At 31.7% G+C, this 21,573-nt stretch overlaps 1 protein-coding gene across 1 annotated transcript in view; it reads right to left on the bottom strand.

The window, feature by feature from the left end:
• The window catches only part of LOC128988649 (suppressor of lurcher protein 1), a 516,555-nt gene that overhangs the window by 74,275 nt on the left and 420,707 nt on the right, over positions 1 to 21,573 (bottom strand). Inside the window, exons 8-9 of the mRNA XM_054410137.1 lie at positions 2,450 to 2,546; positions 1,824 to 1,953 (exon numbers count right to left, since the gene is read on the bottom strand). Coding sequence (XP_054266112.1) covers positions 1,824 to 1,953; positions 2,450 to 2,546 — 227 coding nt within the window. The remainder of the gene's footprint in view (positions 1 to 1,823; positions 1,954 to 2,449; positions 2,547 to 21,573) is intronic.

Genomic DNA, 21,573 nt, shown 5'->3' with positions numbered 1-21,573 from the left:
ACAATTTATCAATCCCAATTTAATGTTACGAATATAATTCTTTATTTGACAAAACGAATAGTTCACTCTCGAACCATTAGGCAAGATCAATAAAATGACAGGGTACAGAAAGATTTACTATCGAGAAAACGAGGAAATGATTGCTAAGTTATTGGGGAATGGTTTACTGCCTTTCTCTTCTATTTCACTTCTTCCACTGTCATAAATATATCTTTTTTTTTTTACCAATCACTGCGGATAGAAAGAGATGGAAGCGCCCTGTAAAATCGACACCGATTGGTAGAAGCGGTCCGGATTAAGTAAGTATTTTTACAAAAATTTGTCATTTATCTTAATTTTTTTTTAAACTTTGTATACACATCTGCGAAGAACTGAAAATATTTTATGACACCTGTTATTCTTTGAATTTGAGTATAAACGAGGTAAGAAAGGGTATCGGAATGTGAAATTCCTAACACCATCATTCTTAATTCATTTACCGTTATTATTAGATATCATTCGGCTGTCAATATGGAATAGCATCAGTATAGTATAGGGGGAGAGAGCTGGTCTAGTGGTAGAACGTGAGTCTTCGGTCCCTGAGGCTCTGAGTTCTAATGCTAACAAAACACTAATGTGTTTTATCCATATGATAATGTCATATTACCTAGGCCTAGTCAGATGTAATTTGAAAATCTATCATGGCTTGAGCCAGCGCTCTGAGAAAAAAGCGTGGTAAGGGATTTTTTTAAAGAAAACTGCGATTGATAGACGACTAATACAAAAAGAAAAATGAATCATTTATACTCTAGAGAGTTTGTTTATATTTAATAGTTAATATGACATTACATTTAGGAAAGGTTTCATAGTTTTTTGAAAGTAAATCATTCATTTCCCGCTTCCCTAAACTATTTCAATCTAAAGTCTTCAAAAGGAATTTGAAGAACTGCTGTATTGGACTGGCAGACAATTGTGAAAACGCAAACTTTCAAAGGGAACTTTGTTGGTTTATTGGAAATAGACACCACTGGTTTGATAGAACAAAGTAACTTGTACACTCCCGATTTGAGTGGACTTCTTCCTCAGTTTGTTCGAAATTAAAGTTTCCTTTGAGAAATTGGGAACTTTATCTGTATCTACTTTATTTGTATACAAGTCCTATAACTTCGTTTAGTAGTAAACTAGTTAACAAATTGAACTTATTAACTTGTCATTATCATCGATAGTGTTTGTAGTTAATGTAATTGATTTACCATTGGTACTGTTAGTTGGGATACATTCCATATTTACCGATGAAGTTCAATTAAATTTTTTATGTACTTCATGAACTTAATGTACTTATATTAGGTTTACTGCTATTTAATGTACTTCAATTTTTAAACAGATGATTGGTTTAAAATTAAAGAGTAATATATTTTATAAAAAAAAAAAACATTCAATCAAGTTACGTCTTATTAACGAATTCTCAAGTTAGTCTATATTTAACGAAATCTACTATTTATGAATCATATTGTTTTTCCATATTTTGCATTGACCTACATATTGCAGAACAATAGAAACCTTATAAAACTAATAAAAATGTTGAACCTCTATATTGGAGTGTTAGAACTCTTTAATATCAATAAAACTGACCTATTACCAAAGAATACATGTTTAGGGCAAGACATTTGAGCAAAATTATTTTCATTAACTGTTATTAGACCTACTATAATCGTTATTGAATTAAAAACCGAAGGTATTATTACAAGAAAATAAAAATTCAAAGAAATATGTATAGGAGACCTGTCAGTTTATCCCAGTAGACCAATGACTAAGGTCAAAGTGACTAAGCTGACAAAGCATACCTGTGTGTGGAGTATCGCTAGTAGTCCCTGGCTCTAGGGGTTGGAACTGGAACGTCGCTTTGAACCCTTGGCCGGGCCAATCGGAGTTTGAGACGAACTCTATGTACAAGTCTTGACCCGTCGAAAGGACCTAGAAAATTAATTTTAGGGAAATAAAACGAATGACTTGATTCTTTATGAATTTAAATATTAACCGTCAAAAATTTGAAATACATCATATAATATCAATCGTTCATTTTTTTTAGCATACTAGTTACAATTTTCAATGATAATTCTGTATAAAAAAAAAGATGTTTCCTATATCATTTTATTAAGGAATTGAGTGAGGGTTTTCTCCTTTAATTTTGTAATTCATTTCTGAATAAAGTGTTATGAAATGACGAAGTAGTTAGTTCATGTGCTTAATAAGAAAATGGATTGTTACGTAGTATTCAGATAAGACGTTTTTCATTGTACAACTTATAACTCAAACGGATGTTTTATGTTCGCAGTAAAACTGCAATGTCTGTCTTATGTTACATAATACCAAAATATGCTAACTACTGTGTAATGTAGTTTTTTTCGTTAATTAGTTCTCACCCGTGTTGATTTTATACTATTTATAACAGTAAGTCTGTGATGGTTACCTCCAATGACGCGGCTTCGTTGCACAGAACTGTTATGACTGGAGCTACAGCGCTGCGACCGTCATGAACCTTCACGAGGTCTGCGCGGTTGAGACAGCTAAAACAGAAGGAAAATAAACGAAGTCTATTAAAACGAAGACCAACGTAAATACCCCCGCCGCAGCAAACCTGCACACTAAGCGAATTTTTATTTGCCTGATTGGATTTACACTAAAATGTCTCCTTAAAAATATCACATTTATTCCCTATTTAAATCAAATCAGTTTAACACATACTTAGGTTTGCTGCAACAGGGAGGGTTAAAGTGTTTTTTTTTTATGTAAAATGTAATAGTTAGTAAGAAATAAAAACATTTTCCAAATTTGGGCAAAATATGTAAATAAATAAGCAAACTACAACAGTTTACTTATCCTCCATAAGAATAACATGGGAATTTTAAATTTACAATTTTTTTTTTTCCGTAACCATTAGGCGCATTATAACGCTTCAATATACTAAATTATTTGTTTTTTTAAGCTCTACAAAATGGTTTGGAAAGAAGTTGCAAAAATTTAAGTTTTTTCGGTCAAAAATGGGAAAAACCCATTTTTACCCCATAAAAGCCCCCATAAACCCCCGTTCCCATGGTCCGATCATGCTGGTTCGCGAACTCGTTCGAATAAACGTAGGTTTACACGTTTGTACCAAATTTCATCCAAATCGGATCATTTTTGCTCGAGTTATCGCACTAACGGACACATATATATATATATATATATATATATATATATATATATAAATGAATTTGAACGGATGCTATTTTTGGCCTCTAGGGACCTCAAAACGAAAAAAAATCGGTCCCGGGTCCAGGTCTTACCATGAGTACTACGGTAGTAGCTTATTCCCTATATGAGAAAATTTGCAAAAAAAACAGTTTTTCTACAACAATATATTGGCTTACTGCTCAATTAGTGTATAATATTATAATAATGTTAAAAAAACTGCAAGGGAATATACACATAATAATATAATAGTTTAATAAGAAAAACTTTGATTGTACACTTTCATTCTTGTATAATTATAAATTGTAAAAGGTCCTGGCAGACAATTCAGTGTGTGGTTTAACGTGTTTATGTGAGAAATAGGTTTATATAGTTGATGATATCATTGAATTTTAGATACTGAAGTATACATTCAATAAAAATAATATGTTATCTGTTGAAGTTTTCGTATTTCATTTTAGTATAACATACTTAACCACAAATATTTTAATAGAGCTGGTATGAATCGTAAACATAAAAAATACGTTACCAATTCCATTAACAATTCCATTAAAGTAAAGATTAATATTGTTTTTTTTTCATGCCAGTGACATCATTTGCTTATGTATATGATCCATACGGTTTATGTTCTAATATTCGTGTTTTTAACAAGTGTTTGCATTGGACCTAATTTTTTTTGTGCAGTACATTGTAAAAAGAATCATTATTTAATATCCTGCTATGTTTCCGCAACATGTTTCTCGGATGTTGACGTAGCGTGGGCCATCTATCATGAAGGTCTTGGTGTATAGGCTATCCCACTCATCAACTTTATGACTTTGTGAACATTATGGTAGATGTTCTATGACTTGGTCGAACTGAACTAATGTTAAGCTGTATTCTACTAACAAAATATAGAACAAACATATATTAGCTGGGAAGAGCTATTCCTTTATTAAAGGACATTTAACAAAAAGTAATACCTTCAGTTTTGTTGAATGCAAAATATTACTGTTAGCCTACACATTCATTCATGTAACAGTAAAAAAACATCCCTTCCATTAATATTCATTCGATCATTCGGTACCGATTTAATATTGCACCAAAATAATTTCTTTCAAAAAGATATTAACCAGATTATCGTGTTATTGCCGAATATTATTACTTATTATTTATGCTTAAATTATAGTAAAAACATAAGTGGAATTTAAATATCGATAATGATAAATATATGTTTTTGGTTAAACTTAGAGAATAAAGAACTTAGAGAGTGTGTGATCCTTATTAGGAATTCATTAGAGATATTAAATCAAACATTTGTGAATACGATATTTGCTCAGGGGAACTTCAGTCATTACGGTATCTCTACTAATGACTTGTTGAACAAACTTTCTTTGTAGACGTTTTACAAACAATGTATCATCCGTTATCACCTTTATTTCACTGACGAGGATTTAATGTTAGTTTCCATTATCGTGTGAGCCCATAAATCTTGAAGGGTTGTTAACAAAAGATACACGTTATGTGGGTAGAGAGTGGAAAACATCCAGGTAGAAATAAACTTTCCCTTTCAATGAATAATAAAGTTTGACAAAGACGCTTTATGTATTTCCGTAATTGCATTGAAATATTAAAATACTACTACTTTTTCTCCGAGAAAAAAACAAATAGCTTAATTTTAATGTGTACACAGATATCATGTATATCTTTGTAGAATGGCATTTACAAACAGCACAAGTAATATTTTCATATTTTGGCCATTACTATTAAATTTAAAATAATAATTTTGGATTCATTATTTGTCAAAAGTGCTGACAGCTCTTCTGAAACAGATCAAAGTGTATTATTAATAATATTTTTGTATTTTGGTACTATACAGAGGTCACATTTTTTACCAATGCGCGCTGTGACGGTTGGCCATTTTAGGTCGGGTTATCATAACTATGTTTGTTAGACTTTCTTCGTTTCGCAATTAATCAAGCGTCACCAGATGAGTCATAATTTCTATTTATGATAACCAATCGTAACATAGCATCCACAGCGAGTTGTGTTAGGGAGGCCTCCATGTAATACCAAGGTACCACTATTTTTGCTAGATAACCCGTTTTTATTAATACAGAACAATTAAATAATATTAAGCACCTTTGGGTGAAAGTTTTTTTACTTTCACAACGGACATGATTATAGAACTATGGTTAATAGAAATTATGACTAATTTTTTTCGTTATAATAAAACAAAAAAACTTAATTTTACATACAGAGGTTTAACTAAAAGTAAATATTCATAGTTGGTTATTTGTTAGCTCCTAAGAGTTACGACGTTTTAAACAGTTAATATTGTCAATCATGTATAGTCAATATATATGTTTGGGATCATTACAAAAATCTATATGTTTCCCAAAAATAGGCGGTATTTTAGCTGAATTTGCAGGTTAAATGCTGAACAAAGTAAATATTTCTCAAGCGAAGACCTCTTTTAATACCAATACAAAAAATGAACGTCGTCCCAAAATCATAACCAGTAAATAAGCAAGCCAAACCAAATTGTCTTGACAGGAATATTTGATACGTCTATATACCAAATCCGTACGATCTGATATTTATTTATCTGTTTTACTTTGAGTAATAAATCATGTTAACTGCAAGTGAGTATTTTATTGATTACTGTACAAAAACAAATAAATAAGACAAAAGATGGAAGAGTGAATAAGAGGATTACTTTCAATCTAAATTTAACTTAACTGTTACCATTTTTTATACAAGTAACTTGGTATCATATACTGGATGTCTTTTCCTGCTATAAGTTTTAGAAAATTTTTTTGTAGAGAAGAAACTATTACCGTTGGAGGGCCAGAAAGATATACAGTGTATATTCAATTTATGCGTTTGTATTATGTACATTAAAAAAAGAAAGTATTGCAGCTGGAATTATATATACTTCTATAAATATAATATTGTATTGTTAGATAATTTTATACTGGCCCTTGTCAACTATAAATATTCATAGTCTTACTTTTACCTTTATCATTTACACGTGATAAAAGTATAGATTTTACAAAGCTTTCGTATAAAAGTACTTGGTAGTTTACAGTGATTAAGAAATAAAGCTAATTTAAATTAACTACCCATATCAAAGAGCTTAAAGTATTTGTGGATTCTGAGTAAGAAGATATACCAGAAATAATTTTCATATTACTAGAAAATGTAACATACAGCTAGTTAAAGCATGTGCGCATTTGTCATTTACTTGTTATCAGGGTAACTTAAAGCTGTGTTCTAAAGCTAAACTTCGGACGACATGTTCATTCCTTGTAATACCATCTGGCCTCTCGTGTTATCCTATACAAGCAAGGATGTGTCCTTGATATATGTCTTGTATATGAATTTGTACTTAACACATGCAAAACTGTTATCCTTCCTGAGGTTTAAAAGTGTATGTCTTCTACAATAGAACCTAAGTGTGAATATTTGTGGTTTTATCGAGTGAAAATTTAGATAAATAATGAAAAATCAGACGAGTGAACAAATATTTCTGTAAGTGTATTTATAACTACAATGTTACCAGTAAAAACCGTACCGTATGGATTTTTCTGCTATTTTACTGATATAGGGCTGGTTTAACTTATGTCTTTGCTTTTTATGATAACCAAAGTTGAGACCAACTTGCTTAGTAAGAATAATTAGAATTTATGATAATTTCGCTACAAATTAATGTCATTATGCCTACTTAGTTAGTCGTAACATATACGATGCTTGTAAGCTATTTCAAGGGCATGTCCTAACCTCTTACGATTCCCTTCAAAAGATACTTCAGCCGCAGCGATTAAGTTGCATAATTCCTAATATCCTAATATGCTTCCTAGTTGCATAATACTTTTGCTATAAAGTGTAGTGATAAAAACTTAAATAAGGTAAGAATATAAATTATATAGAAAAAATTAAAATACATTATACACAATTTTTTTTGTATATCTGTTTCATAGGTAATTATTTGTTCTTAGAAAACTTCGTTATAATTAAGTTTTTTCCTGAATTATTGCGTATTTTTGGTATACAATTGCATTCATTTTTTAAGGGAGGGTTGCGTACTTATCAGTTTACTGTCGAAAATGTCGATCCTTAAAGAATGGAAAAAATCTTTATGCGTCTTTATAGAGAATATTGTGGATAATATGCATGTTTTGTTATTCAACTTTTATATTATTTTGAGAATAATTAATGTTATGCTATGATTCAATACCAATTTTATCCGAAGAGTTTTTACCTTGAATCAAGAAAACTGAATGCATTTAAAATAGCAATCCCATTGTAATAGAGTCCCGGAAAATTCAAGATTATAAAAAAAAATGCTTGTTAGTTGACATTTGATCTAAAATGTGATAGAATAAAACATTTGAGGGTTTTAATGGTCTGAGTTGATAGTAATGAGTTTAAACAATTACAAACTACATCCTTTAATTAAATAAATGGGTATTTTAATGCGATAAACCATTGCCTGTGTAGAACATGGAACGAAATTGACACGGACAAATTGCATAGAGATTAGCGAGTATTTGATTAAAACTCAGCTTAACGGTTTGATGTTACAATATTTGTCAATATACTGACTCTATGGAACATAGGGATTTTATGAATGTACCCTTTAAAATTGTGTTCAGTAAACATATTTCTATTGTAACCCAGAAGAATACCAGCGTTACAAGATACTCATCAACACACTCATTTTCATTCTGATAAGAAAATGAGAGTTGGTTTAAAGAAGGTAACGATGTAAAACACGGGTATACATTTTTAAGCAAGTATAGATAATGATGAATTTCAAGCTGTAGTTTAGTGAATCCCCAAAGCGATAACATTAATATTTGTCCGGAAAATCAAACAAATCATAGCAGCACTCGAATAATTATTTATACAATTTTTTACCTACACCGTAACTAACTGGAATAACATATTAACTAACACAAACCAATAATTATAGATACATTTTGATTGCTTTGAAACATTTCAGAATAAACATGTGGTTGTGACATACTCTCAACGACAGGAATATTGTAAAATCTAATATCTTACAACTACACAGACTTTCCCGTAAAATAACGGTATTGATCATTACAAACATTATTAGACTGTGGATACGAACGTTATTTTACATCCGTTAGCTACAAAGATAGAAATTCTCCTGTCTAGCTAATATGATTTTTTGTATTGGTAAAACATGTATTCTCTTTTTTATTAGAACCATAAATTTGCAATAACTTATGGGAAACATAGGCATAAGAATGGTTGGTTTGGTTATTTTAATAGAATAGTGATTGGTGTTAAACCAAACGTTAGTGAATTCCGCATCTGTTCACTGAAGGCTGTAAAGAAAAATAATCTCTACTAATAACTTGCTGAACAAATATTCTAGGGTGTAATTTGTAAACATTAAATCAACCGTTATCACCTTTATTTCACCGACGAGGATTTTATGTTAGTATCCATTATCGTGTGGGCCCATAACTCTTGGAGAATGCTGTACACGAGATAAACGTTATTCGGGTAACAAGGGAAGAACATCAAGGTAAAACTACAGGGTTATCGTTTTTTTAATGCATCCATCCCAATGTATACTGTATGATACAATACCAGGTAAATAATTGCAGTCGATAATTTTTATATGAGTATAGCTTTCTGGAATAGATACACCAACAGCTAGTGTTACTAAATTATTGTTAGGTACAATTATTGTTAAAGTAATTTATTTAAAATCTCCACTTAAAAATATTTTAATGAAAATTATATCAAATATAAGTTCAAAATATTAAGTCTCATAATTCTCAAAAACCAACTTACTTCTACTGATTTGAAATCTTTTAATAACTTATTTTGATAGTTAATTGGATTTAAAAGAACTTTTTCAATTATCAACGTGATGGAAATTTGTATAATAGCTGAAAATTACCAACCATCGAATAGACAATTCTATAATAAAAGAAATCAGTAAATAATACACCTAATTCCTTAGGCATAATCACATTTTTTATAAATGCATATAGGCAATTATAACATATTTAAACGAAAGCCTTCAGAAGTAAACGATTATACTATTACATCTTTAAATTTTTACTCAAAACCAAGCATCCGTCGACTTAACAAAGCATGATTGAAATATCAATAATTTAACTCTAAGAAAGCCCAAGGGAAACCTAATGAGCACTATTAATTAGTTTCATGTTTAGTCTCATGAGGAATAAAACACTAGAGTATATCCAATTAAACTTTGTTAGCTAAGTTTATAGTTAACTTGGAACTGTCTCATTATTGATAGATAATTGAGAAGGCTGTGTCATCATCATTTGATACGTCTCATGTTTGTGTAATTATGGAGAATCTGACGTCAAATGAATGTCAATATGTATGACAGGATCAAAAGCGTCACACAAAAACCACTAATAACTTAGTAGGAGATGGGAGTACGTGTACAAACAGTTTGCTAACATTGTACAAATTATAATTCATTTCCTTAGCATCATAATGCTACCCTAGTATAAAATATAATTATATGTGAACTGGTTAGTGATTATTTTTCTTTTTCTTAGTAATTTGTTGTGATTCTTTAAAAAATTATCTTTAAAATGGTATAACCGTAAAATAAAAAAATAAATATTAATAAATGACTACAAGTTTGATGGTAGACACCGAATTTACAACAAAGATTCCTTCTTACTTTTTTGTACAATCGAATATTTTAATCATACATTATAAAAGTAAATTTTCAGATCTTTTTTGAATGAGGAGGTTGGCATTACGAACAAAGATTTGTTCTCAATTTTAAGTACAATCAAATATTTTGGATCCTACATTATGTAAAGTAAATTTGCAGATTTTTTTTATGAGGAGGTTGGCAATTAAACAAATACACGAAAAAAATACTGTGCCATAGGGTAAGGCTGACTCATTGGTTCTCTGGTTGACGTTTTGATTTACCTTTACGCAGATTGGCGAAATAGTATATTACGTTACTAGTCGTGAAAATAAGTGTTTACCGGACGAGTGTGGTCTTCCAAACGAGTCCGGTACACATATTTTGGACGAGTTACGTACGATAGTTAATGCCATACGACTAAATCTGTACAAATCCTTATATATTTCCACGAACTAAAGGACTAAAAATCACTAGTGATAACCTCTAAGAGAGGTTATGTTTTTGTTTATAACCATAACCACTCATTGCCACCTAAATACAGTAAAATCAGCTGATTGGTATCTGGCAAAACACATTTCAGTACAGTAGTACGCAAAGAAACCCCATTTAATAACCTGGTGGCAAACAGCTGTTTTCTGGACTAAATCCTTGCGTGGAAGGTTCGTTAAAATAATGTAGTGTGGCGTAAAGATGTTTGTGTCGGTTGAGGTGTAGGAAAAGAAAGAATCATCATATTGCATAATGTATACGTAAGGCAAAGTCATATAGTTTCAATGTTCGTTGTATTCCATTGTCCTTTAGAAATAGAAATAGATACTCATTGCTATTGTTGTAAGTAATCTTAATTGTTTAATTTGTCGTTAAACCCTTTATGGAAACTTGATGAAATAAAATGATGTTTACACCACGATCAATATTACAATAGCCAAATAAGTCTGCGTAAACAGATTGTGTAGGCGCAATAAAATATTAAAAACGCAAAGTTATGGCCGGTAAAAGCTTGTCATACCAAATTTATCTTGACGAGAATGAATGAGTTGTCAATATGAACGTTTTCTAACATCTGCCATTTATGTGTCTGAACCTTGATTATTGCTTTATTGTTACAATGTATGTTAGGTTGAACGATTAATGGGAAAAATAATGGTTAGAATTGTTAATTACATGTTTCCTTGGCTTTGTTCTGTTTTATTACAACATAAATAAATGACTAATATTAAAACAAATATACTTTTTAACCTGGTACCAATTAAAAATGTCCCATCTGATTATATTAACATAACGATTTATTGTAAGCATTCCTATCGATGAAACCATAATTAAGTTAGTCGTTGATAACCGATATGTTCTATTACGGGAAAACAAAAACCACATTCATTGACATCTGGATTCATAGCAAGGATTTATCACGATTGTAACGCATTAAAATGTAGGACCATCGATAGAATTCCATATCATAAATTATATCCAATAGTTACTTTTCGGTATGTTTTTCCTAAATTTGAGATGAGGATGTGTCTAACAATTATTATTTATTGGTTTTTAAACGTAGAAGCGTGGCTATTCTAAGTCTTAGATTGCGATAAATCTTCTCCAAAAAAGGGGTTAAAATATTACCTATCTCTCATATAATATGTAGTAATACTATTCCTCAGTTGTGCAAAGCCTATCCAAGGTACATCCACATAAATGAGTACAAAAGTTTATTAAATGTAATGGAAAAGAAAAATATCTTTATTGGTTTTACTACAAAAATAATATTATATTAACTTTGCAAAAATATCATGATTACTCAATGCTAAGTTAGTATTGGCTGCTAAATTTAGTAATATATAGCAATTTAAGAGGCCGCGTTAACCTGAAAATAAAAATAAACACTTTTATTGTCCACATTAAAGTTATTTTAATTTTCCAGTAAAAATGCAATAAATGAAAATTAATAACGATTTCTGATCCTTAATAAAAACTATTTTTCTTCATACTGCAGCAAAACACCCAAGCTATAAACTGTACATGTGTTGCGGGTCTGAAGTAGCAGTTTTACTCCCTAAGTAAAAAGCTTTTCTAGTACCGTGGAGTAGAAATTAGCTGTTATAAACAGTTTGATTGCAGCAATCGCATATATATAAATTATTTATCGACTGATTTATAAGGTAAAGTTTTAGCTTGTGGTTGCATCCTTGTAAAATTACACAAACGTAGTAGAACAAATGATTTAATCACTTACTAAACAGAGGTTTATTTGTATTAGAAGAATTGAACACAAGACGCAAGTCGTTTTGAGAGAGTATCTTTACATGAATAGTATTTTCGTTTTCCTATTTAGTTGGTTGATTAATTATGTTATATGAATACAAATAAAGTTCACCACACAGACAAATTGTCCCATTTATAATCTTTCCTTTTTATATTTACTTAAGAAAGGTAAAACACTCAGGTCGTTACACCTAAACCTAGACCTTATTTTCAAAAATATCATGCTGTGGTAGCGCAATGACAAAAATATCTAGATCCAGAAACGAACAAGTGCATCTAGAAAGACAACGATCACTATAACCACTCTACTACTTAGACAATCCGCTATTTATTTTAACGAATTACATCAATTCCAAATATAATAAGCTGTCCTTTATTATTTTTTGGTCATTAAATATAATTTTAAATAAATATAGGTTACCATATAATTTTAAAATGGACCCTGAAATAACAAATAATTTTCCTTTGTGGGATTCTGGTTTTTTAATACTCGTATATCAGTTCTCTGAATTAAACATATACGTTTAATTGTAATAACCTAGTTTTTAATTTGGGGACATTTTGTAAAATATTGGAAACAATTTCCCAGAAGCACGCTCGACGGTGATTGGAATTCAGTGGTTACTCTCTGATGACGATACGTGGATTGATTTGTTTCCGAATCAACGAAATTAGTAAAATCCGCTCGATCGTGGGAATCTGCCTGCCTCACCCATCCCGAGCATACGCCGATTTAATTTGATGACGTAATAGAAGCGAGTATTATAATTAGCATGGCCCTTATATCTCTCGTTCTAATGCAAGGGTAGTAAAAAAATGTAGTATCAAGATTAGCGAATGAAAAGTTGTTGTTTTGGTTGTTTTTGAACTTTAATTATTCCATAATTTGGAATTAAACTCTACAAATATTTGCACGATATCAATTAATTTTAGGCTAAAACACCTGTTAGTAAATACATCGTTTCGGTGATTAAATAATAATTATTATTATTAATTTGACGATACCAATCTTTGAACATATGAATATGTTTCAGTAACTTTTTTTATAAATAGTTTCTACTCATATGATGCAGTTAATATAATCGGCCTCTAAAATTGCTTACGATAAATATTACTTATTTTACCTACGTCTTTTTAAAACATTAAAACTGAGATATAAGTCTGGTAAATGAATAAATATTTTACTGGGGATCCTTTAAGCCAAACAGTAATTAGAAAAACGCTAATCTCTGTTCCGTTCATCCGTGTCAGTTCCGTTCCATGTCCAATACACAGGTTGGTTTATTGCATTAAATATTTATTTATTTCACTGAATAAAGAGTTTACAATAACGTTTGATTATCACAACGTTTGTAGTTTTACATTTAATAGTCATTTTACAAAAAGAATCTAACTTAAATAATTGTTTTATATTTCGTTCGATGATTTGAATGAAGTCTACTGTAAAACTATTGTATTTGGGATATTATTGCTCCTGATTTAGTTTTTTACAGTATGTAACGGCGTTCATTTAAAGAACTTTAATTGAGGTGCTTTTTAAAATAAAAATTTGGAAAACACAAAATGACAAACGTCAAAATAGTTTGTTTTAAGCGGAACATACATATTTTTTACTTAAACTCCAAATGAAGGAAGAACAAAGCCGTTGAGATCTAATAGTTTTTTTATACTAAATACAACATTGAAGCAAATTAATAAATAAGTTGTTAAGTTTTACTTAATGTTAAGGAATATTATTTGTTAAGTTCGGTTTACCTCCCTAATCTTTGAGGTGTTCGGGTTGAAATGTATGACGCAAGTACACCTTTGCTTCTACAGTGACTTTACTCAATCATCTAACTATAATTGGATACATTTCGAATAATATTTTGCAAATATATACACATAGTATAATTTTATCTAAAGATCAATCATAGAGTATGCATCGTACTATTGAAATGTGTAGTTTACAATTATAACTTGAGATTGAATGTCTGATCATGGTATTTAGATTTAAGACTTATATTTTGTTGGGGGTGGAATTAAAACTTATTTAGTAAAATAGGTGTTGTGTGGTGCTACCTTCTACAGATGTCTTCAAGACGAGCGGGGTTCCTTGGTAGCAGCGTGGAGCGTGGATCTGGCGTCTCGTTCAGGATCAGCGTGAGGGCGAAGATGCCAAGGAAATAAAATACTGGCTAGACTGTTACGTAAACTTGTATTAAAACATATATTTAGTACATAGGTAATAACAAATAAATCATAGCGCCGGAAGGCACTAGCGTGTTGGCGGGGGTGGCCAGTCACTGCAGGAGTCAGAGAGCAAGTGGCGTCGTCCTGTCCTTGAGGGAGGGGGTAGCGTCGAGTACCAGCTGTTTCTTGGCGGCAAATTCAAGTTAGTAGCACCACATTTTTGGGACGGATGAAAAGGTAATTTAATGGCTGAATTAATATATTTTTAGGTTTAGGCCCTAACATTCCCCTCACCCAAAACAATGGTTTTGAAACGAAAAAAAGAGATAAAATATTTAGCTTTAACACACAAACACGAAACAATTTTAGTTTAACACACGCAAAACGAAATACACCGTTGTTTTATCAATTTAAAGGTTATGGTCAGGAGGCGGGAGGGATATCAGCTTGTGCACTGGCCTTGTGAATGTGCCTTGAGTAGTTTTTATTTTAGCTGCTCTCACTACTCCATCTTTTCCTGGGTAAGTAGTTTCAACTCTACCGATGGGCCATTCTAATGGACTAGTGTTCTTCAACTGAAGATAAACTATATCGCCAATGTTGATATTGGGTTGACTGGTTGTCCATTTGTTCAGCTAAAAATCAGCGTAAAATCGAACAAATCATCTATGCCAAGGGCCTTGAGAGCGGAGAGATTGGTATTAAATACTTCTAGAAAACTAGTTAATGAACTGGCAGTATCTTCTGTGAGAGCTCGGAACGAGAACACTTTATCTAGATAATTAGATGCGAGTAGACGTTTGTTTTGATACCGCTGAACGAGCTGATGTAGAGCAATATCGTAGTTTTCTTCAGAAATAACTAAATTTTCTATTAGAGAGAGAGCGTGAGACTTGAGCAGACTACGTAGGTAAGTTAGTTTTTCTGATTTTGAGAGAGAGCGATTCTTGTGTATTAGAGAGTTGAACAAAGCGTAAAAGTTCGGCCAATCAGCTATCGAACCATCAAACGGCTCAATTTCAATTTTTGGTAACTTAGCTACCTGAGGGGCAGATTGCGGGGGTTGCGTAGGTGTGGCTTCAGATTTGCCGGAGGTTTGCGTTTTGGGTTGCTCAATCTGCATTTTGCGAGCAAGAGATTTTACGTTAAAATACATTTCATCGTAACTCATTGAGACTTTGTGTACCTCGATCTTATCGCTATCATCTAGATCAGAGTTAATAATGGTAATGTCATCACTAATATCTTCAAAAACAGAGTAATCATCTTCTATTCTATTATAGCGGGAAACAAAGTGATCAAGTTCAGCTTGATAAGGTTGCTTCTTTTGGGCCAATTCTAAACATTTTTTACCCACGTCATAAAGCGCTTGAAGTCTAGCAAAGTACTTTTCTCGCTTCTTTATCAGTGAATCCATTTTTGCTTTATTCTCTTTAGTGGCCATTGTTAAGCTGACAATGTACAGGAATCAATAGGATAAAAGGTGATGGTAGAATAAAATAATATTTACCGATTAAAGATTACGTTTAGACCGTTGCTGTAAATAAACAAAACAACACACGTGTACGAGAATGAATAATTGACAGTTGTAATATTAGATTAAAAACACACTACTATAATCTACAAAAGGGATGAATGAAATAATAACAGTCAAATTGTTGAAAGAGATAAGCAACTAGCGGACGCGTAGCGATAAGCAAACAATAGGCAGTGGTGTTCCGTAACGGGACCTGAACTAACCTGTCTCAACAATAATCAAGCAAAACCTCTTTAACTTAAAACTTTAATGTTAAAGCTAAACTAAATAAATACTGATTAGTACTTTTAGTAAAACAGTTTTATGAGTTTACTGCCTTCTTTTTACACAAATTAAGCAATATAATTCCTTACTTTTATGATTTGAAATGGACTGTAATATTTAAAACAAAGCGTTTAGTTCAAACTTTTAATTTTATCGGGCTCGTAAGGACCAATGTTGGGGGTGGAATTAAAACTTATTTAGTAAAATAGGTGTTGTGTGGTGCTACCTTCTACAGATGTCTTCAAGACGAGCGGGGTTCCTTGGTAGCAGCGTGGAGCGTGGATCTGGCGTCTCGTTCAGGATCAGCGTGAGGGCGAAGATGCCAAGGAAATAAAATACTGGCTAGACTGTTACGTAAACTTGTATTAAAACATATATTTAGTACATAGGTAATAACAAATAAATCATAGCGCCGGAAGGCACTAGCGTGTTGGCGGGGGTGGCCAGTCACTGCAGGAGTCAGAGAGCAAGTGGCGTCGTCCTGTCCTTGAGGGAGGGGGTAGCGTCGAGTACCAGCTGTTTCTTGGCGGCAAATTCAAGTTAGTAGCACTACATTTTTGGGACGGATGAAAAGGTAATTTAATGGCTGAATTAATATATTTTTAGGTTTAGGCCCTAACATATTTATTTACTCTCTTGTAGAAAAATCGTTGCTTGATTTAAGTTACCATTACAAAGTAATGAGGTTTATTAATAGGATATAAATAACTTTGAGGGTGAAGTATTAGGTATACTATAAATATTTCTTACATGTTTAAGTAAAATAAATAATGTAATTTACAAAATACTGTTTGTTATGAAAATGTAGAGGTCTCTCGGATATACGCGGTTTGTAGAAAAAAAGTTGTTTGTAGTTCTGTAGCAGTTTGCTTATTTTTATTACTTCAAAATAAGTTAGTGAAGGTTTTTTTTCATTTAATGTTATTATTAGTAGGACATTTCCTAACTTCTTTCCAAGCCTTTTTAAAGAACTTAAAAAACCAATAAGTTTAGCATATCTAAGTGTTTTTGTATGGTTATTGGTAACGGAGAAAATTAAAAAAGTTTTAAATTTAAAATTCCTATGTTAGTTATTCTTATGGAGAATATTGTAAAATACAGTAGTTTGTTTGTTTATGGATATATTTTGGGTATATCAAACTTGGCAATTTTATTTATTTTATACTAAACTATTAATATTTTAATAAAAAAACCCTTTTCATTAGTTTCCTTGTAGCAACAAACCTAGATACTCGTAAAACCTAATGTTATTCATTAGATTTAATTTAAAATCAATTCAGGGAAATGGAAATTCGCTTAGTCTGCAGGTTTGCTGCAGTTGGGGTATTTTAATCATTAGTGGCCATAACAATTAAATAACCGCCTCTTTTATAGTCTGCATCTTAACAGGAATAATACGTTACTTAAGATACTACTACAATATTGCATGTTTCAAGTACACATGTAGCCAAAAATATGTTTTAAGCTAACTGTCTTTGCTTATCTAGGAGAACATGAGAAGCCAGATGTATACCCCTACCTTGTAGCCAATTAGGTAGTATACTTTAATTTAGGATGAATCTAATTTAAGCTGGTAGTAGAAGTGAGATAAATTAAAAGACAAAGTAGCCCAAAGATACATTTATTTTATGGATGTCAAATTTCTCAAAATACACTTTCCAAATGAAATTAAATATGCAGTTGTTACTTCCAAAAATTATACTAAATAATAAAATAGTGGAAAGATCTTACTTTAAACAGAGACACTGGTTTAATGGTCAGAACAGGCACTAGCAGATACCATGCAAACTAGAAGTGGTGCAAAAAGCTACTGGACCAATCATAAGAAGGTGAACAAGAAGTGGTAGTACCAAGAAGTGGTTGATTTCTGTCTGAAAACATCACACAAACCCAATAAAAACTATTCTCTATAAATTCTAATAATTAAAAGTAGATTTAAGATCTTTACAACTTCTTGTGAAAATGTGCTTCTCCTAGAACAAAACTCAACAGGTCTGTATAAACTTTACTTGTTTTCTTTTCTTGTGAAATGCATTAAAATTGATTTGAAAACTATTCATTCCTTTTCATCTTTTTCCAAAAGTGATTTCTACAAAGCTATATACAATAAATCAGCTAAAATCTTATTACTAAACAATATTAAAACTACTTACAATTTTCTACAGCAACCACAACTTAGATGACCATATTTCCAGTGAACTTAAAACTGACAAAGTTGAATCTAGTTATCACTAACCACTACCAACCCTACAAAACTAAAACTTCTAAACTGCTGGTCACTCTTTCTTAATCTTAATCTAGCCAATGATTAAATAATATTGATTTTGTTTTGTTATTTCAAATAAAAACTAACTACCATCGGTACAGAATTTCCCCTCCTTAACTTGAAATTACATAAACAAAATTATACACTCTTTCTCAAAATTAATTTTACATTTCCTTTTAAAACAACAACTCTACAAAAGAACATAAACAAACCTTTCAAAACAAATCATAAAACTCTATCTCCGTTTGACATTACAACTAGCGCTACCTATCAACAAATTCTACAAACACTAACTCCTAGTTCAAATAGCCTCCACATGTTTACAGCACCTTACAGAACCTTCTACTCAAAACAACAACTTCTATTTACACAATTTTTCCTTTTGAACCATTTCATTTTCCTATGACAATTCAAATATTATCAATCTTATTTACAAAATTTATACCTTAAAATAAAACCTTTCTTTAAAACCCCCAATTACTTAAGCGATCTTAAACAAGCCTATTTAAATCTCTTTTGAACTCTTCACATCCGCTCACAGTTCACTGACCCCTCCCAACATCAACTCCAGACAAGACAAATAACTTTCACTTCTACAGTTTAGTTTAGTTATGTCGTTTGCGTGTGCTGTGTTTTTCTTTAGTTTTCCCTTAATTTATTTATCCCAGTGTGTTATATTCCCTGTTTTTATGTTCCCTCGTGTGTTTCGTGTGAAGTGTTTTGTGTTCTGTGTTATTTTCCCTGTTTACCAGTGCAAATTTAATCAAAATGTTATTGTGCGTCCTTTAGTAAAAATCCCACTCATACACTACGTTCAGACTCCATTTTAGATTCATACAGATTCATACTACCTTTTGCTGCCACAAATACTCACACATTCACCAATACATACACAATTATACACTCTCTTACTAAAAACACTTTAAAACTTTGAAAAATTCTTAAGAACCTAAAACAACTCCCACAGTACTAATTTACAAAATTTCAAATTCCCTCTTAGCTTGCTAAAATCCCTTAACTAATTAATATTTCAACTAAACAAATCTAACTTCTACTTTACAGACATTTCATAAAGACCAATTTAGCTTCAGTCTTCCGTAATCTTCCATTTAATTCCATTCTTCACATTTCCTCTTCCATCAATACATTGGTTACTTTTGGTCCTCTTCACTACTTAACTCTTCTTTAAATCAATTATATGAATTTTCTTCACGTCTTCTAACTTGCTAGGATTTTGTACTAGTACTGTTGAATCACTCAGAAAATAGCGTATTACGTAAGGTCCAACGTATCTAGGTGCTAACTTCTTGCTGAATTTATTCGCGGCATTACTTAAATAATGTGTCTTGATGTACACTTCCATATTCAACTTAAATGGATGGTTTCTCCGAGGATAGCTATATCTCTCCCTTCTTTGATTTCTGGCAATGCTTCTTCTGACGTTATTTATGGCTTTCTCCAAATTTTCCCTCCTTTGATCAGGAGTTAACTTCTCCGAAATAATGTCATTAACATTCCATAAGTTTGTCAGTGCATTGTTACAAGGATGGGCAAACATTAAACCAAACGCAGTCGATTTAGTCGAACTATTTACAGCAGTATTCAAACTTGTGGCAATCAGTCCCAGATCTGAATCCCATTTATCATGTTGATTACCATAAAAACTCCGTAAAGCATTATTAGTCTCCCTCAAATATCGTTCCGACAAATTTCCGTTTGCTCTGTACGCAGCTAGCTTTCTGTGTTCCACATAGTTATTGAACATGAATTTTTTAAATTCCTTGGATGTAAAATAACTCGCATTATCAGACACAAGTATTCGGGGTACTGAGAAACTATCAAAAATTATCTTCAATTTTTCTATGATGAATTTTGTCTTGCAATCCTTCAGAGGGTACAACCATACAAAACGGGTAAATGCGTCGACCACAATTAAAATGTACTGATTGAGTTTATTTGATCGGGGAAATGGTCCAGCTAGGTCAATAAACACTGTGTTTAGAGCTTGAGTTACAGGAACAGATATCAGTCGACCTTCAAACTTACGTTGTTCCGACTTAGACATCAGACAGATCTTACATTCACGGACTTTACCTTTTACGAATTCATTTAATTCAGGATGGTGAAAACTTTCATTTACTTTACTTTGAGTCCTAAAAATTCCCATATGACCACCAATTAATGAGTTGTGATAGAATGCGAATATTACACTAAACAGTTTCTTGGGCAAATAAATCTTCTTTTTAAACAATAAAACTTCATTTTTCAGGGTATAATTTTCATTATTAGTCTTATTCTTGATGCTTTCAATGATTTTCTTACACTCTTCATCGCTCTCTTGATGTACTTTAATGTCCTTAAGATCCAATGGTATTTCATTTAACACATTACAAAAATAGACTTCATTGTTGATATTGCTTAACAGATTAGTTTCGTGAATTTCCGTCTCACTCTCTTTCTCTCCACTAAACATACGTGATAACGCATCAGCTATTATATTCTCCGAACCTTTTACATGTTCAACTGTGAATGGAAGACTAAACAACCTTTCAAACCATCTAGACAATCTTCCACGGCTTTTTCGAGATTTGAGCATGAAACTAAGACCTTGACAATCAGTAACTAATTTAAAACTTCTTACTTCCAAGAATTGATGCCATTTCTCTACACACAATATTACACTATAAGCTTCCTTTTCGTAAGTGCTATAACGCATCTCAGTAGGTGTGAATTTCTTCGAATAGTAAGCAATAGGCATTAAATTCCCCTCCTCATTTCTTTGCAATAAAACACCAGCAGCTGCTAGGTCGCTTGCGTCGGTATGCAATTCAAATTCTTTAGAAAAATCGGCCATTTGTAGTATAGGCGGATTTGCTATCTTACTCTTTAAGGTTTCAAATGCATTTTGACACTCCTCGTTCCATTTAAATTTTACACCTTTCTTTTTCAGCCCAAACAGAGGTAAACATATTTCAGCATATTTAGGAATATATCTACACCAATAACCACACATTCCTATAAACTGTCGCACTTGCCTCACAGTTTTTGGAGCAGGAAATTTCATTAATGAGTTAGTTCGCTCGGGATCTATTGTGATGCTATCTTGTTTAATAATATGTCCTAAAAAACTTATTTCCTTACAAAAGAATTTGACTTTTTGTGGATTTACCGTAAGTCCGTGTTTTGCTAATCTCTTAATCA

Source organism: Macrosteles quadrilineatus, unplaced genomic scaffold, assembly GCF_028750875.1.
Source record: "Macrosteles quadrilineatus isolate MER2022 unplaced genomic scaffold, UCM_ALF_1.0 Scaffold_3__2_contigs__length_128488019, whole genome shotgun sequence".
NCBI classification, from domain to species: Eukaryota; Metazoa; Arthropoda; class Insecta; order Hemiptera; family Cicadellidae; genus Macrosteles; species Macrosteles quadrilineatus.
This window is presented reverse-complemented; position numbering and strand designations above follow the sequence as displayed.